The sequence below is a fragment of the Notolabrus celidotus genome, chromosome 2 (assembly GCF_009762535.1).
Source record: "Notolabrus celidotus isolate fNotCel1 chromosome 2, fNotCel1.pri, whole genome shotgun sequence".
NCBI lineage: Eukaryota > Metazoa > Chordata > Actinopteri > Labriformes > Labridae > Notolabrus > Notolabrus celidotus.
This window is the reverse complement of record NC_048273.1, coordinates 37660348-37685295: the sequence shown is the minus strand read 5'-3', so window position 1 is coordinate 37685295 and position 24948 is coordinate 37660348. Positions and strand designations below refer to the sequence as shown.

Sequence of the window (24948 nt, the reverse complement as noted above, 5' to 3'; positions counted from 1 at the left end):
CAGCGTTTTATCACATCCACGGCATAAATGTGTCTAAATATGTAGATTAATGCTTTATCTACTGAGCGTGCTGCATCCCTTCTGTGGCTATGAATCCCACAGGAGAGAACTCTGTGACTGGTGTTGAGCCGACATTTCAAACATGTCACTGCATGTCAAATATAACAAGATAAAGGTGTTACATTATCGCTGAGCTTTCTGACCACACACAGCAGACAGACTGAGTCAGTGAAGCTTTATTTGGAATCATGTATGCATAACAATCCAGAAAAAAAGTTCAGGTTTGAATCAGACCCTTACATTAGTCACCTGCACAGGTCTTTCACCAAAATAAGAGCGAGCACTGTGCTTCCAGAGAGAGGGGAGCAGAGCCAGAACGAATCAGAGGACGGTCATATTTAGAAAAAGACTATTGCGAAGAGGATCAAATCTGCATAAAAAGACTAAATCAAAGTGGAATGATCACATCTTTAACCCGAACAGAAGTCATTAATAATATGAGCATTATTTATTGCTTCAGATAATTGCATTTAAAGAACATTCTGTACCTAAAATTAGCTTAAGTGTAATAATACAATACAACTGGTGTGCTCCATAAACTTACATGAACCTATGAGAGTCAGGCCACACTGAAGGGGATCACATTCATGTTCAGTTTAACCCTCGGCCCAAAGAGACGACAAACACGGACAGTGTCACTGTGGGTTTCTACGGGGCCTGATCTGAAAACTGTCAAACTGTCTCTGCTGAGGAGAGTGTAACATCTGCAGCTTTTACATAATCTGTGCAAAGAAAGAGTCACTTTTAATCTGAAGATGACTTCCTTTTATTCTGGTGCAGATTTCAGTCAAAAATCCTGTTTGTTTACTTGTTAAAAGTGAAATGAGACCGGTTTGTGGAGCCCCTGAAGTCCCAAAAAGGTGATAATTATTATCTTGTGTGCACAAGAAAACTACCATGTGTGATGACCTGGACATAATTATTCACTCTTGGCTCCCACACGGTTTATTCTGATAACAACAGCAGCATCAAAGTCTCTCACGGTCACCAACAGTGATACGCTAAAGAAATGCTTAGCACGAGAGCAATTACGTAGCTATCTGAGGGACAGCACTGCTACATCGAAGAGATGAATGTTGTAGATATGTTTAAGCCAGTAAAGCATGGCGTGGTGAGCCAGAATGACTTTACAGCAAATCCAAATCATCAAAGAAGAGTTTGATTTTACATTCAGAGGCTCTCTCAAACGTACCACACGGATAAACAGTGTTTACACAAACAAAAAGCAAACTACCGGAAAATGTCTGTATCTGATGATGAATGATGGCCTTTATGAAATTATGTTCTCTGCTGTATTTGCAGAGATTAACATCTTGAGCACACAAGACAAACATGATCACCCTTTGGGACTTCAGGGGCTCCGTAGATAATCATATCTGTAGTAAATATGTAGCTAGAGCCAGGTCATCTTTAGCTTAGCTGAGCAAAGCATGTCATAGCCTTAAAAATCTCTTTCCAGCATGTCTGAAGTTCTTTTAACGACAACTCACACCAACTCTTCTTTGTTTAGTCCGTTAAAGACTCATTTTATCAACATGTTGGGGTTTTATCTCGGGTTATGTTTGGGACTTCTCCGGGGTTTTCGTGGATCTGTTGCACAAGCAGAGCAAAGTTTGGATCTAATTTAAGAGATAAATGAACACACAGCTCAAAGTTTCAAAATAAAAGCTTGACTTTCTGGAGCTCCACTGTTGATGTGTGATAACACAACCAATGATGAGAATGCTATCCTCTTGGCTAATGCAAAATCTTGAGTAGTACTAGGCGGAGTCGTAGTCCATGTACCAAACCTCAAGTCCATGTCAAGTCTCCAGTGCCCAGAGTCCAAGTCCAAGTGGAGTCTGAGTTCCAGTCCTGGACTGGAGTACTACAACACTGGTAGCAGCCACAGTCAGTGACTCTCTTCTGTACGTTGGAGGCAAATTATAACTGATGTGTGTATCAGTGAGCTTTTAAGGGGTTGAAAGATAGACTTACTGTAGGTACAGATATCAGAGCGTTGAAGCTTTGCTAAAATTGTATAAATTGGTATTTTACAAAAGTCAAACTGTTCCTTAAAGGCATCACTTGGCCATTTGATGACAGTTGTTTAACATTTTGGGGGGACTTTCTGCTGTATTTAAACCAGAGACAGGCACTGACCTGGACCACTGTGATGGTCACCTCTTCAGGTGTGAGCTCTAGCAGGTGAGCTAACAATGTGCACCTCATGATGATGTATTTGTTTATGCGTAATACCTGGTCTCGTGTTTTTATTGAGAACCTTTTAATAAAGCAGTTTTCAAACAGTATTTCCCTTCAAGTTGTGACTTTCTGCCTCTTTGACCCGATGATAAGACAAGCTCAGCTTCATCTCTTAACTACTCTAAATCATGACAAAAAGTGATCCTGCTCAAAGCACTGAAACATTTATCAATAACATCTGCAAGTTTTCATAAAAGCTCATAGAAAGAACAAACTCATCCAAAAAAATCAAAAGTTTTAAATGTGTTAAAAAAGCGTCGCGTATTCTGTCAAAACTGCAAAGCTCAAGCTATTCTGCTCATTTCTCCACATCCAGTCAATGAAGCACTAGACTAGAGTTAACACTGCTGTAAATGCATAACATAGAAGCTAACCTTACTGGCTTAGTGGTGCGTAGCTAAAAGCAGGGCATATATACACGTTTGTTAAATTACGTTCAGTACATACAAGAATCTCAACGTGGTGACCTGGAAACAGAAGCTGCCACTCTCAGTCCGTCCCCATTTCAAATCTATATAAAAAGAAAAACATTCATGTCAAACTGGCCGTTAACATTCAGAGGAAGCTGCAGAACACGAACAAAGAGACGGTTCAATGAAAGTAAAACTGGCTTCTGAAAATCTGAAAAAGCAACTGCAGGCGATATCAGTGCATTCATAACAAGTCCTCACACTCTGAAGGCAACACATTGAGCATGGCTATTCTTCTGCTTTTCACAAGGAAGCAAAGTCCCATGTGCCTGGGCCCAGACTCACACCCCTGGACCTCCAGCTCATTTGTACAAATTATAAGTTCAAAAGGTAAAAGCTGCTTTTAGGGGACACATTAAATACATAGTTTTGCATAGCATTTGGCCTTGTACCATCGTCGTCTGGAGACTGAAAAAGAAACTGAATGCCAAATGCTAAAATGTTTCAATACCAGAGGGTGAAAGAAAAGTAAAGAGTGACTGTAGTTCCAAAATCAAACTGTCTGTAAGGAGAAGTCATATCATACAAACTGTACAAACTCAAGGCAAACATGGCAACATCTTCCTGAAGCGACAGACATGCAATGTTATTCGAAGTAGAGTTCTTTCAGTACCCGTACCAGCACCTGAAAACGCCTTTCACCATCTGAAATGCTGGAGCACGTATTTACAAATACACCAGCCTGAGCACCAATCTGACTGAATGAAGGAACCAGTGAAGCCAAAATCACAGAGGTCTGAACATGAATTCATATCTGCACGTCACAGTTTGTCCTTTTTGGGGTAAATCTCTAAAACCTTTAGGGGCTGTTTTATAACACACTTTATTGCACTTACATGCTTAGTGTGCACGTTCATGTGCTTAGTCAGTGTGCAAGTGTGTCCCGTATCTCCAACAATCAAAGTGCAGTGTGCTTGATTTGCACTTTATCTGTACTTTCTGTAAGACCACAGCTGAGCGGTAATAGCTGAAGTATAAATCCTGCAATGCATCACGTTGGTGAAGTTTATTCCCACTGTGTTATTATCAAGAGCCATGAGATCAACGGAAGAAATGTCAATACAAGAAAGATGTTGCAAAGATACAAATGTTGTAACTTCATATTATATTCATAACTCATATGATGGTATAACCCATAGACTGTATAAATAATGGACGTAGTATAATGACATCACCCATCTGTTTCTGAAGCGCTGTTTTGAGGCCAATCATCGGCAGGAGCCATATTGGAAATGTTGAACTCAACATAATTGCTGTCAAGCTAGTGTCACGTGAAGAGGCGGGCTTTGAGCCTCCTAGCCAACAGCTACAGTGTTCCCGCCTGTCAATCAAATCAGCTGTGCTTCTCGTAATGGAAAACTCGTTATCTAAATATCTTTGAAACTGCCGTCTTAGAAAAAATTCCACCCCATACAGTGTGTGCTGATAGAGAAATGAGCTATCCAGATTACACTTGTTTTTTGATCCAGGCTGTAAACATGTTTATTTCTGCTGTAAAGATCGGCTTCTTTGAATGGGTGTGTATGTGGTTTCCAGTACTTCTGGAGCCAGCCTCAAGCGGATCCTCGATGAACTGCAGTTTTTAGCACTTCCGCATTGGCCTCATATTTTTAGACTGGCGGTTGCCGCTTGGCATAACCTCATGTTTGCAAGCTCCATTAATGCATCTGCAGTGAGCAGGTCCACAGCAATTCATAATAAGTTGCCTGAGCACAGCACCAAATAATGCCAGCACAATCAGCTGCATTTTTTAAAATCTTAAGCAACATTATCTTCTCAGTCTAATGCACGATGAAAAGCAGGTTTGCAAGTGTGTCCCAATTGCTTTTAACAATCATGTGCAGTAATAAGTGCCTACACACTCTGGGCAAATGTTTCCCTAACCTGGCAAAACCTCACCAAAGTGTGTGCGTAGTCAAGCACACTCAGCTAAGTGTGGGGACATCAGACAGCACCTTCAACTCTTAAACTACAACATAAGAAGAAGATAAAAATCATGTCATAGTCACACAAGATTAGCAGCAATGTCTAATGCAGCTGTACCATAAGTTCTACTCTTAGGAAGGATGGTCAGAAAGGTGATAACTGCACTTTATTTGGTGTGCTGATGTGTATTTTATTTAGAGGTGTTCCTCATATTTTGCTCCCCCGCCACCACCTGCTTGGACTGCAATAATAACGTACAATCTTCACTTGTCTGATACTGAAATGTAGAGGCTTCATAAAGTTAGAATTTAAGGTAGAGCTGTTATGTCGGGTTGCATTAGACTGCACAGTTGGTCATAGTGTTGTGGTTTATCGGTTTACAGCTCCCTCGTGCATCAGATTGGTGCTCTGCATCGTCCAGTTTGCACATTCAGGTACTGGAACGGGTATGGAGAAGTTGGTACCAGGATATCTCTGATCCAGTGGCATAAAAAAACACATCTATGATACAAGGACTAAGTGCTTGGCTTCGAATTTGATTGCGTTCCAGTTATCAAATCCTTCAATGGTTGTCAGGAGGATGAATGGTCTCAGAGCTCACACAGCTCCTTTGATCACTGGTTCTCTGTTGAGATATGTGGCCCAGTAGACCAGGTTAAAGGTCCCAAACAGCACCGGGAACACTATCCTAGCCATCTTGTCGATCTTGCTCACACTGTTGTAAGTCTTTTTAGGGTCCGGGGCTTTGGTTTCAGAGGGTTTGAGCTGGACAGACGTGCTGTTTGAAATGGTGGAGATGGAGGCGTCCTTGGTGAGGTTGGCTGTGTAATTCACTCCAGCTGAACAGGTGTTGTTTGGCTTTTTAGACAGAGCCAAAGGGTCTTTCTTCTGCAGGGACAAAGAAAAGCATTGATTGAGAGTGCTCAGAATTCTTGGCAAAAAAAGTAAGTGGTGCTCATTCATCGAGCATAAAAAACTGGCAATTATCACACGCACACACACATACCAACACACACACAGGAAACTAAGAGCTGGTCAGTGAAAGTTGAGATCTGGATCGATGTCCTTGGTTAATAATGAACTGGCACTGGGCCACAACAAGACGGGCTCAACTGAATTATTGATCCACTAATTCTGAACTTCTCCATCTTGTCTTATTCATCTCTTACTCTATAATCATGTGCCACATGGATTTTTCACTTGCTTTCTTCACTACAACTCCCCGACTTCTAGCACAGAAAAAGAGAGGGAAAAAAACTCCAGGAAAGAGAGCAAGTGGAGTCCTATTCAAACCAGGGATGGTCATTTCAAGCACGGTGGCTGGGATGCTTTCAAAAGGTGTTTTCTGACAAGAGGAACTTTACCCCGGAAAATCATGCATTTCAACCGGAGGACCCGGGGTCTAAATTTAGTTCAGGGGTAGATCATCTCCCCCCTAAAAAGCCACTGCTAGGGGGTAGTACTTTTCAAAGGTCCCGGGGCTTTCAGGGGGCAGGGCCTGCAATGCTGAACGTGTCTGATTGGTGGATGAACCGCAGTGTTTTTATTCCACCCGCCGTCCACAATAACATCACACACATCTGTGATTCACTTGATTTCTCTTTCTTTCATTAGTTTTTATTTGTTCTATCTTTTTGTATGTGTGTGTACTTTTCAAAAGAAGAAGCTGTGATTCTCTTGATTTAGCAGCTTGTAACAGTAGTCTTCTCTCAGCCCACCGGGAATGCGTCTCTCCCGGTGTTACGGTTTTAAAAGTGACCCTGTAAACTGGAGACCTTCAGCTGAACTTGTCAGTGTTTGTGGAGTTTACACAGCCGTTGAAACACAGAGGGAGTTCCTGGGAATGCAAACTAGTTTAGTTTTTATTAAGATTTCAAAATATCCTCATCAGATATTTAATGATCGTCTAAAGACGTTTATGAGGGATGCATCCGACTGAAAGTCTACAGTTAACAGGGTCGCGGTTTAAACAAAAACACCGGCCGATCTCAGCTTTTTTTTAGGTGGAGTACCTATCCCCATAACATGGACTAGAAGATGTTGGATTTGTAAATAGTTCCAGAAACTGCCTCTGGGCAGATTATATTCTGTCACGGCTTTTTGAGTTCAAAAGGATTTTAAAGCCATGTTGAAACGTCTTTGCTACTCGCGCTTATCTCCTCTTACGTGTTGATTCAGTGAATCCATCTGTGATGAAATATAGCACCATCTAAAACAGCGCCAACTGAGTCTCTTCATGCTAACAGGTTAACTGTTGTGTTGCTCATAATGATACCTGCCTGTCCGTCTGCTTCTATGGTGTCATCTGTGATGAATGGCATTGGTCTTTGTTTTACTGCCCTCTACTGGTCTGGTGGTGTAGTTCATTTACTTTTTTTTTCTCCATACGTCACTGGCCTGATTTGCACAATCTACCCAGGACTTCAGCCCGGGAAAACGCAGACAACAATGGGGGCACAGGAGTTTTTTAGTTCAAAAGAAAATAGTTCTGGGGGCTAAAAGACCCCGGAACTCTTGGTCCAAATGCAGCTAAAAATGCAAAGCAATAGCAACTTAACTCCAACGCTAATGCTACATACTTATATTGATCCATCTGCTTCATGGGTAAACAAGCAGCCTTTAAGCTAACAATGTGCTAGTAATAAAGTTGTAAAAATATGTCAAGGTGGGAAGAATAACATGCTGCTTAATTGTTTGTTCAACCCAACCATATTTTCAAAAATGCACATCATGCTGTATTGAAAATCTGACCGTGGCATTCTGGACCGTAAGCTAATCAGGAAACTGTTTACTGAGATACTAAATCAATGAGAGGAAGGATGATTTTCTTCAACAGTTGTAAGCAAACTGAGTCCTTTTTTAAAAGCTTGATAATAAATGAATATTTCTCCATCTGCCAGATAGAAACTCAGCTATATGCCTTAAAAACCAAGCTGAGAGACAACATGAAGAGCCTGCTGTAGCCAAACATTTGCACACTCACAAGATTTAAAGCAGACAGTCATGGTTATTGTGAGTTAAATTACTCTAATGATTATGGGGTGCCTATTGTAATGCGCAATCTTTGTGATCTTCTTCACGTTTAATGTTGTTGTGAAAAATGTATTTAAGTTTTAATCTCTGTTAAATCTAAATGTTAAATCTAAATCTAAATGTTAAATCTAAATGTTAAATATACATATAAATGCTATATAAATTTTCATTGTTAAATCTAAGTATAAATGTTAAATATAAATGTTAAATATAAATATAAATGCTATATAAATGTTAAATATAAATATAAATGTAAATGTTAAATTTTGCTCTGCGATCCTAAATATTGAGCTAATATACAGATTTAAACTGCTGCCTAGTGTTAATTTGACATTTAGATTCAACAATCAACATTTACATTTATATTTAACTTTTATATTTAGATAGAACACTGATTATAACTTAAATATATTTTTCACAACAAAATCAAATGTGAAGAAGATCACAAATATTGCTCTAAATGTGATGAAAAAGTGACTTTTAAAAATTCACTCTACATTTTTATAATGTTTTGTAGCTAAATGTGGAGAATTGTAGCTGTTCTTTCCAGTGCGCACAACTGTACATATGGCGCCCAATAAACGTTAGTATTTGTATGTCCCTCTTCTGTCAGGACCATAGATGTCTTTCAAACCTACTACACTGACCAAAATCATATGATTGACATGTTTTAATTTTGATTGTTTGACCCATGCCTTTGGTTAAAGCTGCTGTAAGGAACTTTCCGTTTGTATGCGTTGGGTGCCCCCTGTGGGAAAAATATTTACATCTTACCTCTTTGCTGATCTCATCCTGTACATGACAAGATTGTTTTTCTGTCAAAAAGTCCCATCATGCAATCTTTGCTGCTGAAAATGTTAAGAAAGACTTTTTCTTTAGTGTGCTGTCAATCAGCTCATCTTGCACCTACCCCCTCACAATGACTTGAGGCATTAAAAACTAAAATATAGGAATTGTAAATCTTGCAACTGAAGGTTTCATTTGCTTTTGTAGTTCATAAAGAGGCATCAGTATTAATTTAATCTGTTTCACAACCAATTCAAAACTCCTCACAGGAGCTTTAACATGGAGGAGGTAGGCTCTATGTGCTATACTACAGCCAACCAACAGGGGGAGCTCTAAATGTTTTGGCTTTACTATTTTGGAGCTATCATTTATCTTTTAATACAGTCTATGATTCAAAACAAGTCTTAGCCCTAAAATAAACTGTGTACAGAATATTCAAACTTCTCAATGCTGAGAATAGTTTGGTGCCCACTTTGTGAGTTAGCCGTCAGTGATGGGTCCCCACAATGTGTGTTTAACAAGGACACACACACACACACACACACACACACGCATGCACAAATACAATACGCACTTTAGGCTGTTGCGCCTCCATTGCCTTCTTCCCATCCCAGGCCCAGCTCCTCTTGGTGAAGTAGTTCACTGTAGCGAACTCGATGAGGGCGGAGAAGACGAAGGCGTAGCACACGGCGATGAACCAGTCCATGGCTGTAGCGTAAGCAACTTTAGGCAGCGAGTTTCGAGCGCTGATGCTGAGAGTGGTCATGGTGAGCACTGTGGTCACACCTGGTGGAGGAGGAAACTGGGTCACTCTTACAAACCAGACTCTGATTCTGTTTTTATTCCATCAGATTAGGTCTTTGAGAAAGGAGGACACATTAAAGAGCATTACGGACAAATCATGTCACAGCAACACCTGGGTATGATTTCATTCAACTTCACATTCAAGTGTTAGAGTCGTGTGCCCCGCAAATATCTAACAATTACTTTACAGGTTAGTTTTGAAAGAACACCACCTGACATAGCTTTCTTAACTCACCAAAGACAGTCCGCGCTGGCACAGACTCCCGGTTGAGCCAGAAGGACACCTGTGACAGGATCACAGTCATGAAGCAGGGCATGTAGGTCTGGATGACGAAGTAGCCGATCTTCCTCTTTAGGTAAAAGTGAGCCATCATCACCGTGTATTGACCTGAAATAAACAACACGACCAACCATCAATAACTTTTCTGCTATTCAGTTTTTTGATCTGAGATTTAAAAATAAAAAGCGTGAAAAGTTTTCTGATTCCAGCTTCCCGAATGTGACATTTTTATCTTTCTTCCTCTATGGCAGCAAACTGAGACTTTGGGATGTCAATCACTCAGTTTTTATTCATAGAGCGAGGACTTCTTCATTCGACATGACATTTTCAACATTTTCCAACGCTAAATATAACAAACTAACCAACAAAATAAGCAGCCGATCCATCAGTAATAAAAATATTCATTAGTTGCAGCCTTATTCTGGAAATATAATCCCCACTCTGAATAGCTAAAACCCGTCACAACAAATCTGACCTGAGGGCGCTGAGAATGAATGGACTGAGAGCTATTAATAGACTCAACCAATATTCATCATTCACCCTCACTAACATGAACACAGGCGGTGTTTATTTTGAGTCAATCCCACAAACACAGCCTTGTAAACACTGGAACACATTTCAGTCATTTAAGGCTTTAAATAGTTCCCGGTGAATGTTTGAGCCTGTTGGATCAATGTTTGTGAATCTGCAGAGGGCAGCTGTTTCTGGGAATCACACAGGCAGGTAGAGGCACAAACCAAGAGACGGACTGACACGCTTTTGGTTTTAGACTTTTTATATTATTAAGTAATGATTAGGAATGTTCAGAGGCGACCAACTTTCTATTCATATAACAGAAATTTAAATCCTGACTCCTGAATACTCTAAATGTAAATGGGGCGGCTGTGGCTCAGTGGGTAGAGTCGGTCGTATATCAATCAGAAGGTTGGCGGTTCGATCCCAGCTTCGGCAGTCACATGCCGAAGTGTCCTTGAGCAAGACACTGAACCCCAAATTGCTCCTGCTGTTGTTCAGAGGTGTGTGAATGTGAACGAATGAGATCAGCTTACACTGATGGTCCCTCACTACATAGCAGCCTCTACCACCAGTGAGTGAATATGGGTGAATGTGACAAGTAGTGTGTAAAAGCACTTTCGGTGGTCAGATGGACTAGAAAAGCGCTATGCATTGAACAGCAAATCATGTTGCAGCGTGAGAGGTAGGCGGGGCTTAAAGACGTTCGGAGCAGAATGTAAACACAGCTGAAACAGGATGTGGTTAAAGGAAGAGCACAGAGACAACTTCTGCATTTCTAACACGTTCAATGTCCACCACGACCGTAGGACACTCTGCCCTTAACCCTGAGTAATCTTAAAGGGGAGAGCACAACTCAAAACAACACTCTACTAAACTGATACACAGTATACAATTTGATATATCTTTGTTGTAAATTTAAATAAAATGATGCTAATAAGCTCAACCTGAGACTTGCTTCCTGTTAGCATCGTCAGAAATGATGGTTTCAAGAAGCTAATCAGAAAACTAAACCCAGATACAAACTAACAAACTGTCTGGTTTCTTCAACTTTCACTCAGGAGCAGAAATCTGACTTTACATTTATAATGATAATGATTTGATATGAAATATGAAATATTCTATTGTGATACCATCATTTTCCATATCACTCAGCACTACTTGCCGGTTAACGACCTCATGTCTGTGCTGGTTCCTCATTACTCTGGTGGAGTGGTTATATGTCAGTTTAACCAGACGCAGCCTACATACAACTTTATCTCCATTTACTAGAACAACATACTGACAAACCACATCGTTCTCCAAGACGACTTCTGTAATCGATGCTTGTTTACATCCAGGTAGTAGAGCTTTATAGCATTATAGCAGTAGCCATTAACTGGAGCTACAGCCCCAACTAGTGGCAGGTAGCTGTACTACAACTTAGACACAGTATATGACCAACATTTCAGTCTTACAATAATAGAGATATTTCAAATTTGTTGAATCAATAAGTAATTCTGCTGCTGTCTAGCAAAGGTGACGGCATACAATAATTCAAATGAATAAACATACACATCCTTAGTGATAATATTAAAATATTTAAAGCTAAGGTTGGTAGTCTCGGAAAACTAGCATGAATTTGAATGTAGCATGTCTTCAGGACTCCGTCTAACCCATCCCCCCCTCCCCTGAGAGCTCCTCCAAAACAACCCCCCCTCCCCCCACATGCACGAGCGCCGCTGATTCATGACCATATGATCGTGACTGATTCAAAACCGGTCCTCACCAAAACATTATCATAATGAAAGTTAAAAACACAATCAAACATGGCTGCTGTTAGCACTCACAACTGTCATGCTAGCATTATCCAGTTGTACTGGTAACATGATATCAGGAGTAAAGTTATAACACATGTAATACTGTAACAGCTACTGCTTGTTAAACGTGTTCAGTGTAGATGTTCTTAATTCCTACAGTGTTGACAGTCAGTGAAGGCACCAGGAGAGGTGTAGAGTGTGTGAGCGGGAGAGAGGAGAGACAAGAGGAGAAGTTCTTCATTCATTCAAACATTGATTGTCAGAGCCCCCGCAGTGAGAGCTTTTTAGACTCTGATCCGGACTACAGTCCTGAGTAAAGCACCTCATCAGGCCCGAGGTCGAGCGAGAGGGGCAGTCAGTAGAGTCAGAGGAAGCAGAGGCAGGGGATGGGGAGTGAACGCTGGGGAAATGTACGCACAGGAGGCAGGCAGAACGGCAGGACAGGATTTGATTGGTTTAAAATTTTGGGACCCGAAAACAGTGATTGGTTGGTGTTTTCCCAGGTTTACTCCGGCTGTAGATAGCAGCTTTTTTTCACTGTTTTTAAAGAACAAATTATGTATTGATTACCATCAGGACATAAAGATCATTTTAACCAGTATAACAAAAAGTGGATCTAAATCTGATTACCAACCCCAGCTTTAATATATATTCCGTCTCAAGTGTAAAACAACAACATAAACTACCAATAACACTACAGCATGACCATTTGCTCTTATATCATCCAATTTAAAAGGTTTGTTTTGTTTCCACATTAAAGTTATATCCTTTAGTTTACAGTCAGTTACATGTATTTACTCCAGCCTCAGCAGCCTTTCTCACTCTATGTCAGATTATTGCACAGTTTTATTCTCAGACCTGTTACAGAAGGGAATTTGTCTCCTTTGCAGAAGTTGGTGTTTTTCACATCCTGTCATTTGTGCTTTCTGTTAATTAAAGAAACTCAGTTTGGGACGTTTTGTTTGTTTGGTTTTCATTTCCTTCACTAATCTGTTGCTGTTGTGTCGTCCTGGGAGGCTGTGATTGAAAGCTACACAAGTAAACTCCACTGGACAACCTGCAGGTCAGAACTGTGAGCTGAATTATTAAAAAAAGAGTCGGGTGGAGAACTCATCATATCCTGTTAATCAACTGAAGATTGCGTTTGAAGGATTTTTTCAAAAATCCTGTCGAGCCGTGGAGTCTGATAAACTATAGAAAATCCACAGATGACTGCTGCTTTCTCCTGGCAAAATCGGATTTTTCTGTCTCACTAATCCCTTGTCACAATCTGCATCCTGTATCTCTCTCCCTCTAGCTCTGCCTCTCTCGCCCTCACTCTCTCTCTCTCTCTCTGCTATGTGTGTGAATGTGTGAGTGTGTGTGTACATGTGTGCAACAGCCAGTCCAGCCGTTCTGTCAGGGCCGACCAGTCTTGATTGGGGACATACATCGCTGCCTGCTTGAGCTCCAACTCTGCAACAGCCCCGGGTCAGCTGTGATTAAGCACAGGTGCACAGATGAGTGAGACGGAGGGCGGCTGAGAGGGACGGAGGAAAGTTTGGAAGCTCCATGCTATGCAGCGACCAGCACCATGTCATTAATGAAAGGGGCACCTGTGTTGCCTTTGCTCCGAGGACTACGTGCAGGAAGCCCTGCTCTGTGGTGGCACGACTGGGCCAACTCTGCGCTGATCTGACCGCCTGCTGGGCTTGGAAGTGGATGGAAATCTGTGAGGCGTGAAAATGCGGTTGTGGTGGATTTTACTGTTGTGTTTTTGGAGCGTCTGTGGAGAACTGCCATTCATAGCAGAGAACAACGCGGCTATGCTGGTGAACTGGTGAGTACAGATCAGAACCATCTGTTGAGCTTTGCTTGTCCTACAAAAGCCTGAGAGCTCTGCAGTGTGTAATGTAATGAATATACAAGGTTTGTATACCATCGGTTCAATGCCTCGATCTATATTCATCCGCAGAGGCTTAACCTGTGGGGTCAAAGGTCAACTCAGCCCAGTATGAGCTCTTGGCTGAGCTATTCTTGGATTGTTAAAGAGGGTTTGTACCTCAGATTAGCACCCCTAGTTAAAGCCGTGTTAGCTTGGTGTGTCTGAACAGTACAGGGTGGGCTCAGAGGAACGCACACAGTAATATATAGCAACATGAGTGTTAATCTCCACTTTTTAGCGCTGGTGATTCCAGCAGCACGACAGGATTTCCTCCTGCTGCTGCTTTAAAAGCTCCATGACATACGTAACAGAATATGATTCATTCCCATGCATGATCCAGTGTGAACAGGCAGGATAAAGGAACCAGTTCAGTATAAATACAGCTATAGGAACTCCCCCTCTGTGATAAACTCTCCAGCAACAAGCAGCAGAAATGTATTACCATACTTCTTTACATAACAGAATTAAGCAGCTGTAGCTCCCCTCTCCACCAAAGCAGCCAATCCCTGCGCTGTGACGTCACTTAGTAAAAGCACAACTGATGGGCCTGCACACGGATTAACCCTACAGACCCGATGGCTCAGACCCCGGATAAGTGATTTTTTTTGCCCCCCTCCTCCTCTACTCTTCACTATCTGCCCCAGAGACAGCTGGCTGTGAGTGGGAGGCATTCTCAAATCCTTGGGATTCATTCATTGTCTCTGTCCAGCTTGATTTGAAATAAAAAAAAAGTTCTTCTCACAACATTCTTACTTTGCACACACTTTAATAACAGAGCTGAATAAAAGGGTTGAAGCCGGGGCTTAACGCTCCTGCTGTAGCAACTGTATGATGATGGCCTGTATTTGAGAAACGGCCTAGCATTCACCACGTTGGTGTTTTGGAGCCAGACCAAGTTGAATGAGCGGGTTGCACTCAGCTAGGTTTGCAACACAGATCCTGCATGTCAGGATAAATTAAATTAAATGGATGACTGCAAGCTAGCTCAGGCAGTCAACTCTAGATGCACCAGTTTCACACTCGACATTCATCATTTCTTACATTCACCTACAGAACATAACCGTCTCATTTAGCAGGATATTTAATTAATTGATTCAGGTGACCCCTTTGGATGAAAGACTGCATTTCCCATGAGCACCGTCACCCCCTGTGGTAAAGATCTGTCTCTTTCTAAAGCATGCATTTGTTGTTGAAGCGAATGAATGAACACAGATCTTCTTTTAATCCAACTTTTCTTTGTTCAGACAACTTTTATCAGGACGCAGAGTGATGAGGTCATGTGTAGATTTGTAGCTACGTCAAATTATGAACTGTAACTTACAACGACTGAACTTTGTAAATTCTGATTTATTACTGTTAGCTAGCTTACAAAACATGTGCAGACATAGCAGTTTAACATTACCTGTCAGCCAAGGTGTCATGATGTGAGCTCTGGTGTCTCAATAAATGTCTGAATAACATAAATAGCTTTTAGCTATTATTATCTAAAGAGGAAAAAGTCATCCTGCTTGATAACTTACTTCTAAATGACAAACTTTACCAGCAGAGACAGAGGCACTTCAGAGGGAGGGGTGAAAATCTGATCTGAACACAGGAACTAAAATTCAGTATGAAGAAATAACAGATCTCTTCACTAGTAATCTCATTTGTGGTCGTGAAGAGGTGTCAGTATAGGAGTGACATATTTCTAAAAACTCCTCACTGCGTCTTTAAGCTCCACCTCCCTGTCTGTCCTGTTACCTGTATCACACCTGCTACCTGTTCTCACAGCCTCACCTTCACCTCTCCATCCACCTGCAGGCTCAGTCTAGAGGTTGTCCAATATTGTTCCAATACCTCTCAAATTTCTGCATGTAAAACAATAGATATTAACTGGGTTGTTGAAAAAGCTTCAGATGAAGAGGAGCCGACACAACACAAATCATTAAAACATACTTCTCGTGTGGCTTTAGCAGACGCTTGTCAATCACAAGGTGGCCTTAAATTAACAAAGCTTTAGAGCCTTAAGGATCATAGCTTTTGAAATGAACATCAATCTGGTTTGCAGGGCACTTGAAACCTGCAACAGAGACCATGCATTCATTCTTCAAATGTTAAATGCTGCTGCAAACCAAGAGAGAAGAAAGCTCATCTCTCTCAGGCTTCTGTAGAATTGGACCTTGTTTGCACTCCTTTGGCCTTTGCTTCACTTTCAGACCACAGGGGTCTACCTCCCCTTCTCAGAGAGTCTGTGTGTATCACTTTTGTTGTACGGAAGGAAATAGCTGAGTGATACAAGATGAAGCAGGTACGGCACCACATGAGCTTCTGCTAAGCCGTAGGTGTTTGATGAAGGAGGTAATCTCTAATCTGAGGCCAGGTGTTCCTGGGTCAGGTCACTGTGGCTTGAGTTTACCTCGGCTGGTGTAGATGTCTTCTGTTCCTGCAGTCTGTCCAATCAGATGGTACTGGTTCAGTCGAGAGCCTTCCTCTGCCACCACCACAGACTTGGCTGCTCCCTGAGTCCAGGTGTAGACCACCTCTGAGACCGGATACGCGTCTGTGAGAGGAAGACAAACAAATGTTAAGCTTTATGTTTAAAGCTTTTGTAATTCCTCAGTAAGAACTGCAGAAAACAATGATTAGGGTGATTCAGAAAATTGTGTCCTGTATACTTTTCCCAACACAGTGCACTCAGACTCCAGCATTTACTTTAATCTCAGGATTGTCTGCAGCACACGTATCAGTGCTTCAAGGAAGGGATAGTGTACAGTGAGCAGGTGGATGTGTGTTTGTGTGTGTTGTGGAACTTCTGCAGGAATATTGATGTTGACATTTCTGTCCTCATTCTGCTCTCCTCCTTCTCAGAGCTCTGCAGTTGACACACTTATAGCTCTCATCAGCTCTCATGCTGTTGCCTTGACTGCAGGACAGGAAATGGTACAGTAATATTAAAAGAAAAGCTCCTCCATGTTGTTTAGCTCACCGGTTTAGCATGCTAACAGTGAGTAACATTTTTGCCACAGTGTCAACAGGCAGAGATGGAACTTGCTTGACTTGTTTCTGTGTGTTGATCTTATATGATGTGTGTGATCAGGTTGTCCTCAGCATCACTTTCACTGTCAACAATCAATCATCGGTCTGGGGTTTTGACCAATCAGCATCAAGTATTTATTACATTTTGGGGCGATGTGTTTGAGAGATTTTCGATTTTGTTGTAGATGAATGCTTCAGTTAATGCTACGTATTGTTTACTTGCAAACGTCTTCTATATATTTTATTTGCATACACTTCATGGGTTTAATGGATAATGTGCAGTTTTAAATAGTTGTCTTTCTTATTTAAATTTGTGTGGACCCCAGGAAGACTAGTGACCACTTTATGGAAGCTAATAAAGAATACAGTGTTTAACACAACCAGGTAATGCTTTTGAATACATTTTGCATTGTTTTATTGCTAAATTCAGTTTTTTTTTCTCTAAAATCAGTTTTACCAGTGGCATCCATATTGGTATATTGGTCTAGAATTTACCATTTTGGATCAGCCCTTCAAATTTTACTCGTCAGTAGTCTTTTCTACACGAAAATGAACTTTATATAGAAAGGACAACATGTGAGATTTGAAGCCAAATGACAGCCTTCCTGAGCGCTGGATAAAAGCCAGTTTCTACTTCACCTGGCTTGAAAAGCAGTTACTTTTAAAGGTAGCTGGAGTGCCTGAAAAAAAATGAACCTGGTAAAAGGATGAGAACAGCACACAGTAAGACCCCAGTTAGCCGACAGGTTTCATTTCCAGCCCTGCACCGTGGTGTGCCTCCACATATTAACACTACTGTTTCAATGTGTACTGATCCCCTAAGTACTGTTCCTGTTCTGAGGTTACATGAGGCAATAAAGTCCCCAAACCTCACAAGTTAACAAGAAGTCGAGCTTCTCATACAAAGTCCTTATTTTTATTTTAGGACTGAGCAATAGAAACGTGGTGTTTGACAGTAGATTTTAAACCTTGCAGCCTAGAATTACACTGACTTGTCACTTTGTAACCATCCATAGCTTTTTGAGATGACAATGCAAGAATAAAAAGTCAATTTGATGATGCCTGCAGATTTTTTAGGGACTTTCTACTTGACAGAAGGGAGACAATTGATCAAGAAAATCAAGCTCTAGTCAGTGGAGCTTTCAACCCTTGACCAAACCTCCAGGTAAAAATGTGTTTAATTTCAATCTAGGACTGGAAAAAGCAGATGCAATGATTTATTTTCTTGTTAATATTTTGAAAAGTTAGTTCATAAAGTTTCAGAAACAAACAGAAGATGAATATAAATGCAGCAGTAGTTCAGGTGGTAAAGTTCCTGGGCTCCTGTCACGGATCCCTCCGGAGGTAAAGCATGAAACTCCTGATCATTTGCATTCAGGCTTCTATCAGTTGAATTAAATGAAATGCTGTGATTAAACTCCATCACCAGACCACTTTCAGTTTTAAACAGGAGCTGAAACCAGCACATTTCCTGTCATCCTGTCAGAGAGTTCATGTTTGCTGTATTGCCTCCATGTTTTGAGAGAGCTTTTGTTGTTTCCTCCTCTCAAACAAAGATGAGTTTGACGAGCGACATGTTACATTAATAACATTACATAAGAGTTTTTGTTGTAGTGGTGGTTTTCAGGTCAGATTTTCTCCCCCTGTGAGCTTTGCCATGAAAAAAAATCTGAACATGGATTCACGTTAAGCAGATAAACTCACACAGATCACTAACTTTCCTGCACTGCTGTTTCCCAACAAAACACTGAGGAGTGTTCGTCCCTCATTACACTGAAAACTCTGATTAGAAAGTTGACAGACCTACTACAGCCTCAGTATGTTTCTAAATACACTGCACATGCAGGAATGACCACTTTGAGTAATGTCCATTTGCAACTGTTTTTGTTTTTACTTTTAGATACAGAGCAATGCCTGTGAGCTAGTTCAGACAACTCAAGCTGCACTGATTTCATATTAGCCATGCATCATTCTAACAATCACCTGACAAACATATCCTCCATATTTGGCGGTCTGTTTACACTCAAGTCACTCCCTGTGATCTGTCACCCCCCTACAGTCCTGCACACATTCTGCACTCAACTTTCATCTCTACAGCATCCACCTGCAGGGGTTTGAGATATCATGACACTGCTTCAGAGATTTTGGGATGTAAATTCAAGCCGCGAGGAGTGATGAGGTCGGAGCACAGACACCAAACAAACAATGTTCAGCTGCTTCAACAAAGATTTCATACCATCAACATGAGCTATTTTACTGGTATGAACTTTACAGAGGTGGTTCAGATGACCAACATTTGTCAGGAGGAAACAATCAGGGTTGGTTTTACTCTTTTTTATGAGATTTGTTAACAAAAATCTTTTTTGACTAATTTAAAATAAAAAATAAAAAAGTCCAAAACAGAAAAACATGAACAAATTCTGATTTTTTGGAAAGCAGGTTGGCCTAGCAGCTTGAGCGTGCACCTCATGCACTGAGACATAGGTCTTGTTGCAGCAGTCACAACCTTGACCCTTTGCTGCATGTCGACCCCCATTCACTTCTCTGCATATTTTATTCTACCTCCAGCTGTCCATTCAAATAAAGGCATTACAAACAAACGTAGAAAAATAACAAATAAAGCAATATGATAAGAAAAATTGACATTTCCAACTTGTCAGATTATGGTAAATTAAAAATCGTCTGTTTAAACTCCCTTAAAATGCCCATTGGCTTTTTTTTCTCAGAGGTTGCAATTATCTTGGACTAATTCTCAATCCTGTGCAAGGAGTATCCTTCAGTGTTGAAAAATGAGTCCAATTTGGGAGTGCTAAAATCTGCAGTTCTTCAAGTGTCCACTTGAGGCAGACTCCAAAAACCCATGAATCCCCATTAAAGCCCATATGAACAGCAGAAATAAACATACTTACAGCGTGTTATGGTCTCTGTATCTCATTTCTTTTTTTGCCACTGCAAAGGTGGCGAATTCCTTTAGAACTCATCTGTTTTGATCATGTGGATAAAAGTTATGCAAAGTGACACACTCTTACAGATGTGGTTAATTTGACTGACAGGTGGATGCCTTGTAGCTGTTCTTCAGGCAGCTCTGCAAAGACCTCAACTTCACCTCTTTGCCAGATCCAATATAACCTGATAGTTTGTCAGAGTCAGCATTTCCAGAAAGGTGACAGCAATCTTAGAGCTGAATCATTTCTAAAGATCAAAACCTGAATGACAACCTAAGCACATCAATTCATGGATTTGTCATTCTTTAGGGAAGTTTTCAGTAGTTTAAACAGAAATGTGTGTTTCACAGATTTGCAGAAAGTTCTGGTTGAATCTCCTCCAGCAGGATTCTGATGTGAGTCCGGATCTTTATTTGTTGTAAATTGTTTAGATGTTTGTGTAACTGTGTTGCTCTGTCTTGGATGTGCTGTTGCTGTGACACAACACTTGACCTTTGACCCACTTTGCTTCATTAAACTGAGATTAACTTGGTGTCACTGTTAAGAGCTGCTGTTTGCAGCTGATGTAATCAGTCGAGGGGAATCACAATACGCAGATGTTACAGAGAGGACCAGGTTCTGTGCAAATGTTGGCACGGTCAGAGGGATGGCCTCAAATGATTCCAGGTTCACTCACTGGGTTTGACCCCTCAGCTGTGGATTTAGTATTCTGCGGATGGTTTCTGTCTCTGAGCGTAAGCCTCAGAGTCGCTTTGTCTCTGATGTATTTCAGAAACTCTCTTCATTCATGCATGTTTGTTTCAAAAATTAGCAAAAACTCTCGCTCTGACTTACACAGCACACACATGATGTTGCTGCACTAAGACTGTGTGTGTGTGTGTGTGTGTGTGTGTGCGTGCGTGCGTGTGTGTGTGTGTGTCCCTCTCTCAATCGTCTGCCGTGCAGTGTCCAATCCGATAGTATTGCACTAATCCAGCAACTGTGGTGTTAGAAGACTTCACAGCAATTTAGATTGAGCCCAGTCCACCAGTCTGTGGATTATCAGCCTCTCTGCATTGTCTCAAACAGTCTCTGTATAACTGTGTTACATGAGCCGTTAAATGTTTGATATTCTTTAAGAAGCACGCCTTACTTTTACACTTCATCTGCAAAATGTGGAGAAAAGATGAAACCAGTGACTGTTCACCTCCTAATGATTGAGTCCATGCCTGAGCGGTCCAGAGGGCTTTATTTTGTCTGTGGATGAATGCAACACTTTGTACCCGGGAAGATAAAAGACACGTTATGTAATGGCTAAGCCATTCATTGCTCTAAGAGTAACATGAAAAAATGAACTTTAATCCAGTGTAATAAAAGATTGAGGGTGACAGTTTGGTTGAATTTGTTTTGCTCTCCTCTGGACAAGCTGCAAAAGAGATTTGAGTGTTTTTTGACTTTTATTATGCTCAGTGAGAGATATATAAATAAGTCAAAGGCTGTGCTTCTCAATAGATATCAGGGCTGTCACACAGTTTTTAAAATCCAGAGAGTTGCATTTTAAACACATGTTTAAAATTACATGACTCACATTTAACAGTGTTTAAGTCAATATTAGCAATTTAAAGCAGTTCTTATGGGAGTCTTGATTTTCTTCTTTTTTTTCCTCAGTTCGTTCAGCAAACTATTTAGATTTTTTATTTATTTATTTTATTTTTATTGTTTTTATTACTATTGTTGCATATTGTGTTGTTAACATTAGGATTGTGGGGTGGGTTTGGGGTCGGGGCTGGGGCTGGGATCTTTTTCTTAATTTATTCTATTTTAAGTTGTTTTTCTTGTACAGCACTTTGTGTTGCAATGTCATTGTATGAAAAGCGCTTTATAAATAAAGTCTGATTGATTGATTGATTGATTGATTGATTGATTGATTGATTGATTGATTGATTGATTGATTTGTGATTAAGATGAATGCAATTAAATGTACTTTAAGATCTTGACTTAAAGATTCATGTTCAAATAAAAGCAGCACAAGTGTGGTCTGAAACATGACTTAGAGCTGCAAGACTATGTTTATTTATTATTTAAAGGATAACACCGTTACACACTGAGAGATATGTAGTGCATGTACAAAATATGCAGCACTTGTCACACCAAATAAATCTCTGCAGGCTTTTGTGAAGCAGTTGTCCTCTGACATCTGTCTGATTATCTGCCCCTATGCTCAGAGGTGTAGCTCAAACTCCAAGTAGCTGGAAGTAGATCACCGCTTCTGTTGTCTCTGGTTGTCTAAATCTGCAGCTGTTTGTATTCATCTAATGAAATGTGTAACTTTCAAAGCTCTAGTGTTCTCAGTAGATATAAATCAGTCTTACTAAATGTTTGTGCCTCTGTGTAGGAATGTGGTGCAGAACTCATGAAGTAAAAAAAAACTGCTGGAAGATATTCCCTTGATTTGGATGGATCTAATTTTCACTTCAGATAATCTTTAGATTATTTGCACTAAGCCACAACCCCAAGAATCCTGAGATATTATATGGAGCATGAAGCATACATGGAGATTTATTGATAGGCTTTATATCAGGGAAAATACAGAACAGAATTTCCCCCATGTAATAAAGTGTGTCCAGATGTGTCAAAGTTACAAGTACATTAAGTAAATTATTTAAAATAACCCCTGTGCCATATCTGGAAATACCTTATATACGGACTCAGTATTTGTCTATGGCATATCATCCCTCTGTGTCTTACTTTACCTGTGTGGCATTTAAAATACAAGGATATCAGAAGAACTTAGATTCTAATTGTATGGAAGTGGTTCTGGGATCAGATATGCTTCAGAGGTAGCATTTAAAAAAGCTGTGGTCAGACAGTATCCTGTACAGATTTCATAATATCAGTCATACTTTTAAAACATCTCCCGATGCTGAGGTCATTTGTGCGCTGAATTTGTTGGCACAGAGAAGAGGAACATTCACACTCTTTCAGAAAACAACACCTAAGATTTGTTTCAAGACAGACTTCCAGAAGTCTAGATGCAGAATCATGGACTCAATCATGTGGTGTCACATATCACATACTTATTCTCTGCCACATGCTGCAGATCTGTATAATGCATCCATTTCCAACATTCATGCTTTCTAAAGTAGTACCATGACATCATGAGACACAGTGTGGCACTGTTTCTGTTTTCAAAAATGAAACCTTGCAATATGCAAAGTGAGAAGAGGGAGTCGTAGTGCGAGGGAATAGGACTGACCACACAACGGAAGAATGTTCTCCTGCTGGACCTAAAATGAAAATGGATTTTTTTTACATCTTGTCCTCTTTGCTATGAGTCTGGTAAGAAAGGTCTGACCTATGCGAGTCAGCAGGATCGATGTATACACAGTGTAGAGAGCTGATTGACTGACGCTTCAGCACTGTGTGCCCTCCAAGTATTGACCTCGCTAAAACTGCAGTTCCTTGAGTGTCCACTTGAGGCTGGCTCCAGAAGCCCAGGAGACCCCATTAACCCCTCATTTTAATACATTTTTACAGCCTCCTACAAAAAAAACATTTCTGGTCTCAAAGGCCAATTTCTTATTTGGAAGATATGAAGGCTACAAGCTTGATAGTAAGGCATTATTAGAGTGACTGATTTGACTGACAGCTGGGCATAATGTAGCTATAAGCAGAAAGGCTTAAGGCCAGCCTAAGCTCCACCTCTTTGCCTCTTGCTTGGTTGACTGAGAGTCAAGTAGAGCCTGTGTTTCCAATATGATGACCACCATCGTTTGGCTTCAAGACTCTGCTTCAGGAACCAATGGCTGTCATCACTGAGACTACTTCTATGTTTTGATCTTCTCAGGAGGCGAAATCAGGATATCAAAAAGTAATGAAAGCAAGCTGAATGCTTCAAAACCATCAACAGAGATCTGAGGCGGTGAGCCAGTGAGCCAGGAGTTTCGCTTGAATCATATTTGTGTCATGAATACTTTTACCATACCCATGAATAAATTAGAATCATAAGTACAATCTAATATGACTTTTAAAAAATATTGCCTATTCGTAAAGACAGTCCATTTTGCAGCAATTTTTAACTGCTTGATATAAACGATACCACGATTGCCACGCCGGCTTCAAAACTCATCAGGTTTACATTTGCATATCAGGTCAGACGGCTTCAGTTTGGCTGTGGTGTGTTGTCTAATGTGATATCTGTTTTAGTTACAGCAACACTGCAAGAATACTAAATATCCAGTGTGTCAAAACAGGACACAGACACCGGCTGAATTAATGGCAACTACTGAGTGTCATGAAGCTCCTGTGGTTTCATTCATGTGAAATACTTCTTTGGCTTGACAGAGTGTGTTGGGTTCGTTTGTTGTACTTTTGCTTCACATATAGAAGTCAGTTTATCTTCAAATCATGCTCATAACAATTATAAAATACAAAGGTGACACATCTTTTACCCCACCGGTCTCCCAAAGGTGTCCATTCTTGTTCTACAGAAGTTTTCAGCAAATTAACCTAGGATATTTGATTTTTAACTCTTAGTTAAATTGGTACAACAACATTAGAGACCTATTTTGTGTTTTTAAAGTTTATTTTGGGGCTTTTATGCCTTTATTAAGAGGATAGGACCGTGGATAGAGGAGGAAACCGAAAGAGAGAGTGGGGAGTGACGTGTGAGAAAGGGGCCGCTTTCTTTGAGAGTTATAAACTCTGTTTACAGGGCGTAAGATTTAACCAAACCTACGGCAAAACCTGAGGCCAACAGAAAGACTCCAAACTTTGTAGAAATGTAATCTCATCCTTCTTGTTTCAGCCGATAAGCAATGCTCTGAGTTTTATTTTAAAGTGATTTTAAAGGTGACATATTACGCTCTTTTTCATCAATATATATTGGTCTAAGAGGTCCCCAAAACATGTCTTTAAAGTTTATTGCTCAAAAAAACACTTTGAAATCAGATTTTGGTCTGCCTGAAAAACCCTCTTCTTCAGCCCTGTTCAGAACAGGCTGTTTTCCCTCTGACCACGCCCCCTCAGGAAGTGGATGTGGCCTCGGCTCTCCAGCACGTTGATCTAATGTTTACATGTTGGCTGAATATACACGGCTGCTCACAGATCCACGTTACTTCAACCCTCTGAATCTGATCCAGAATCTGATCCTGAAGGAGAGGCGCCTGTA

General features: G+C 40.7%; 1 protein-coding gene across 1 annotated transcript in view; it reads right to left on the bottom strand.

Annotated features, from left to right (window-relative positions):
- Positions 1-221: 221 nt before the first annotated feature.
- gabra5 (gamma-aminobutyric acid type A receptor subunit alpha5) overlaps positions 222-24948 on the bottom strand; it is a 52350-nt gene continuing 27623 nt past the window's right edge. The window contains exons 7-10 of the mRNA XM_034674675.1: positions 16235-16378; positions 9559-9711; positions 9094-9305; positions 222-5588 (exon numbers count right to left, since the gene is read on the bottom strand). Of these exons, the coding sequence (XP_034530566.1) occupies positions 5298-5588; positions 9094-9305; positions 9559-9711; positions 16235-16378 (800 nt within the window). The 3' untranslated portion in view covers positions 222-5297. The remainder of the gene's footprint in view (positions 5589-9093; positions 9306-9558; positions 9712-16234; positions 16379-24948) is intronic.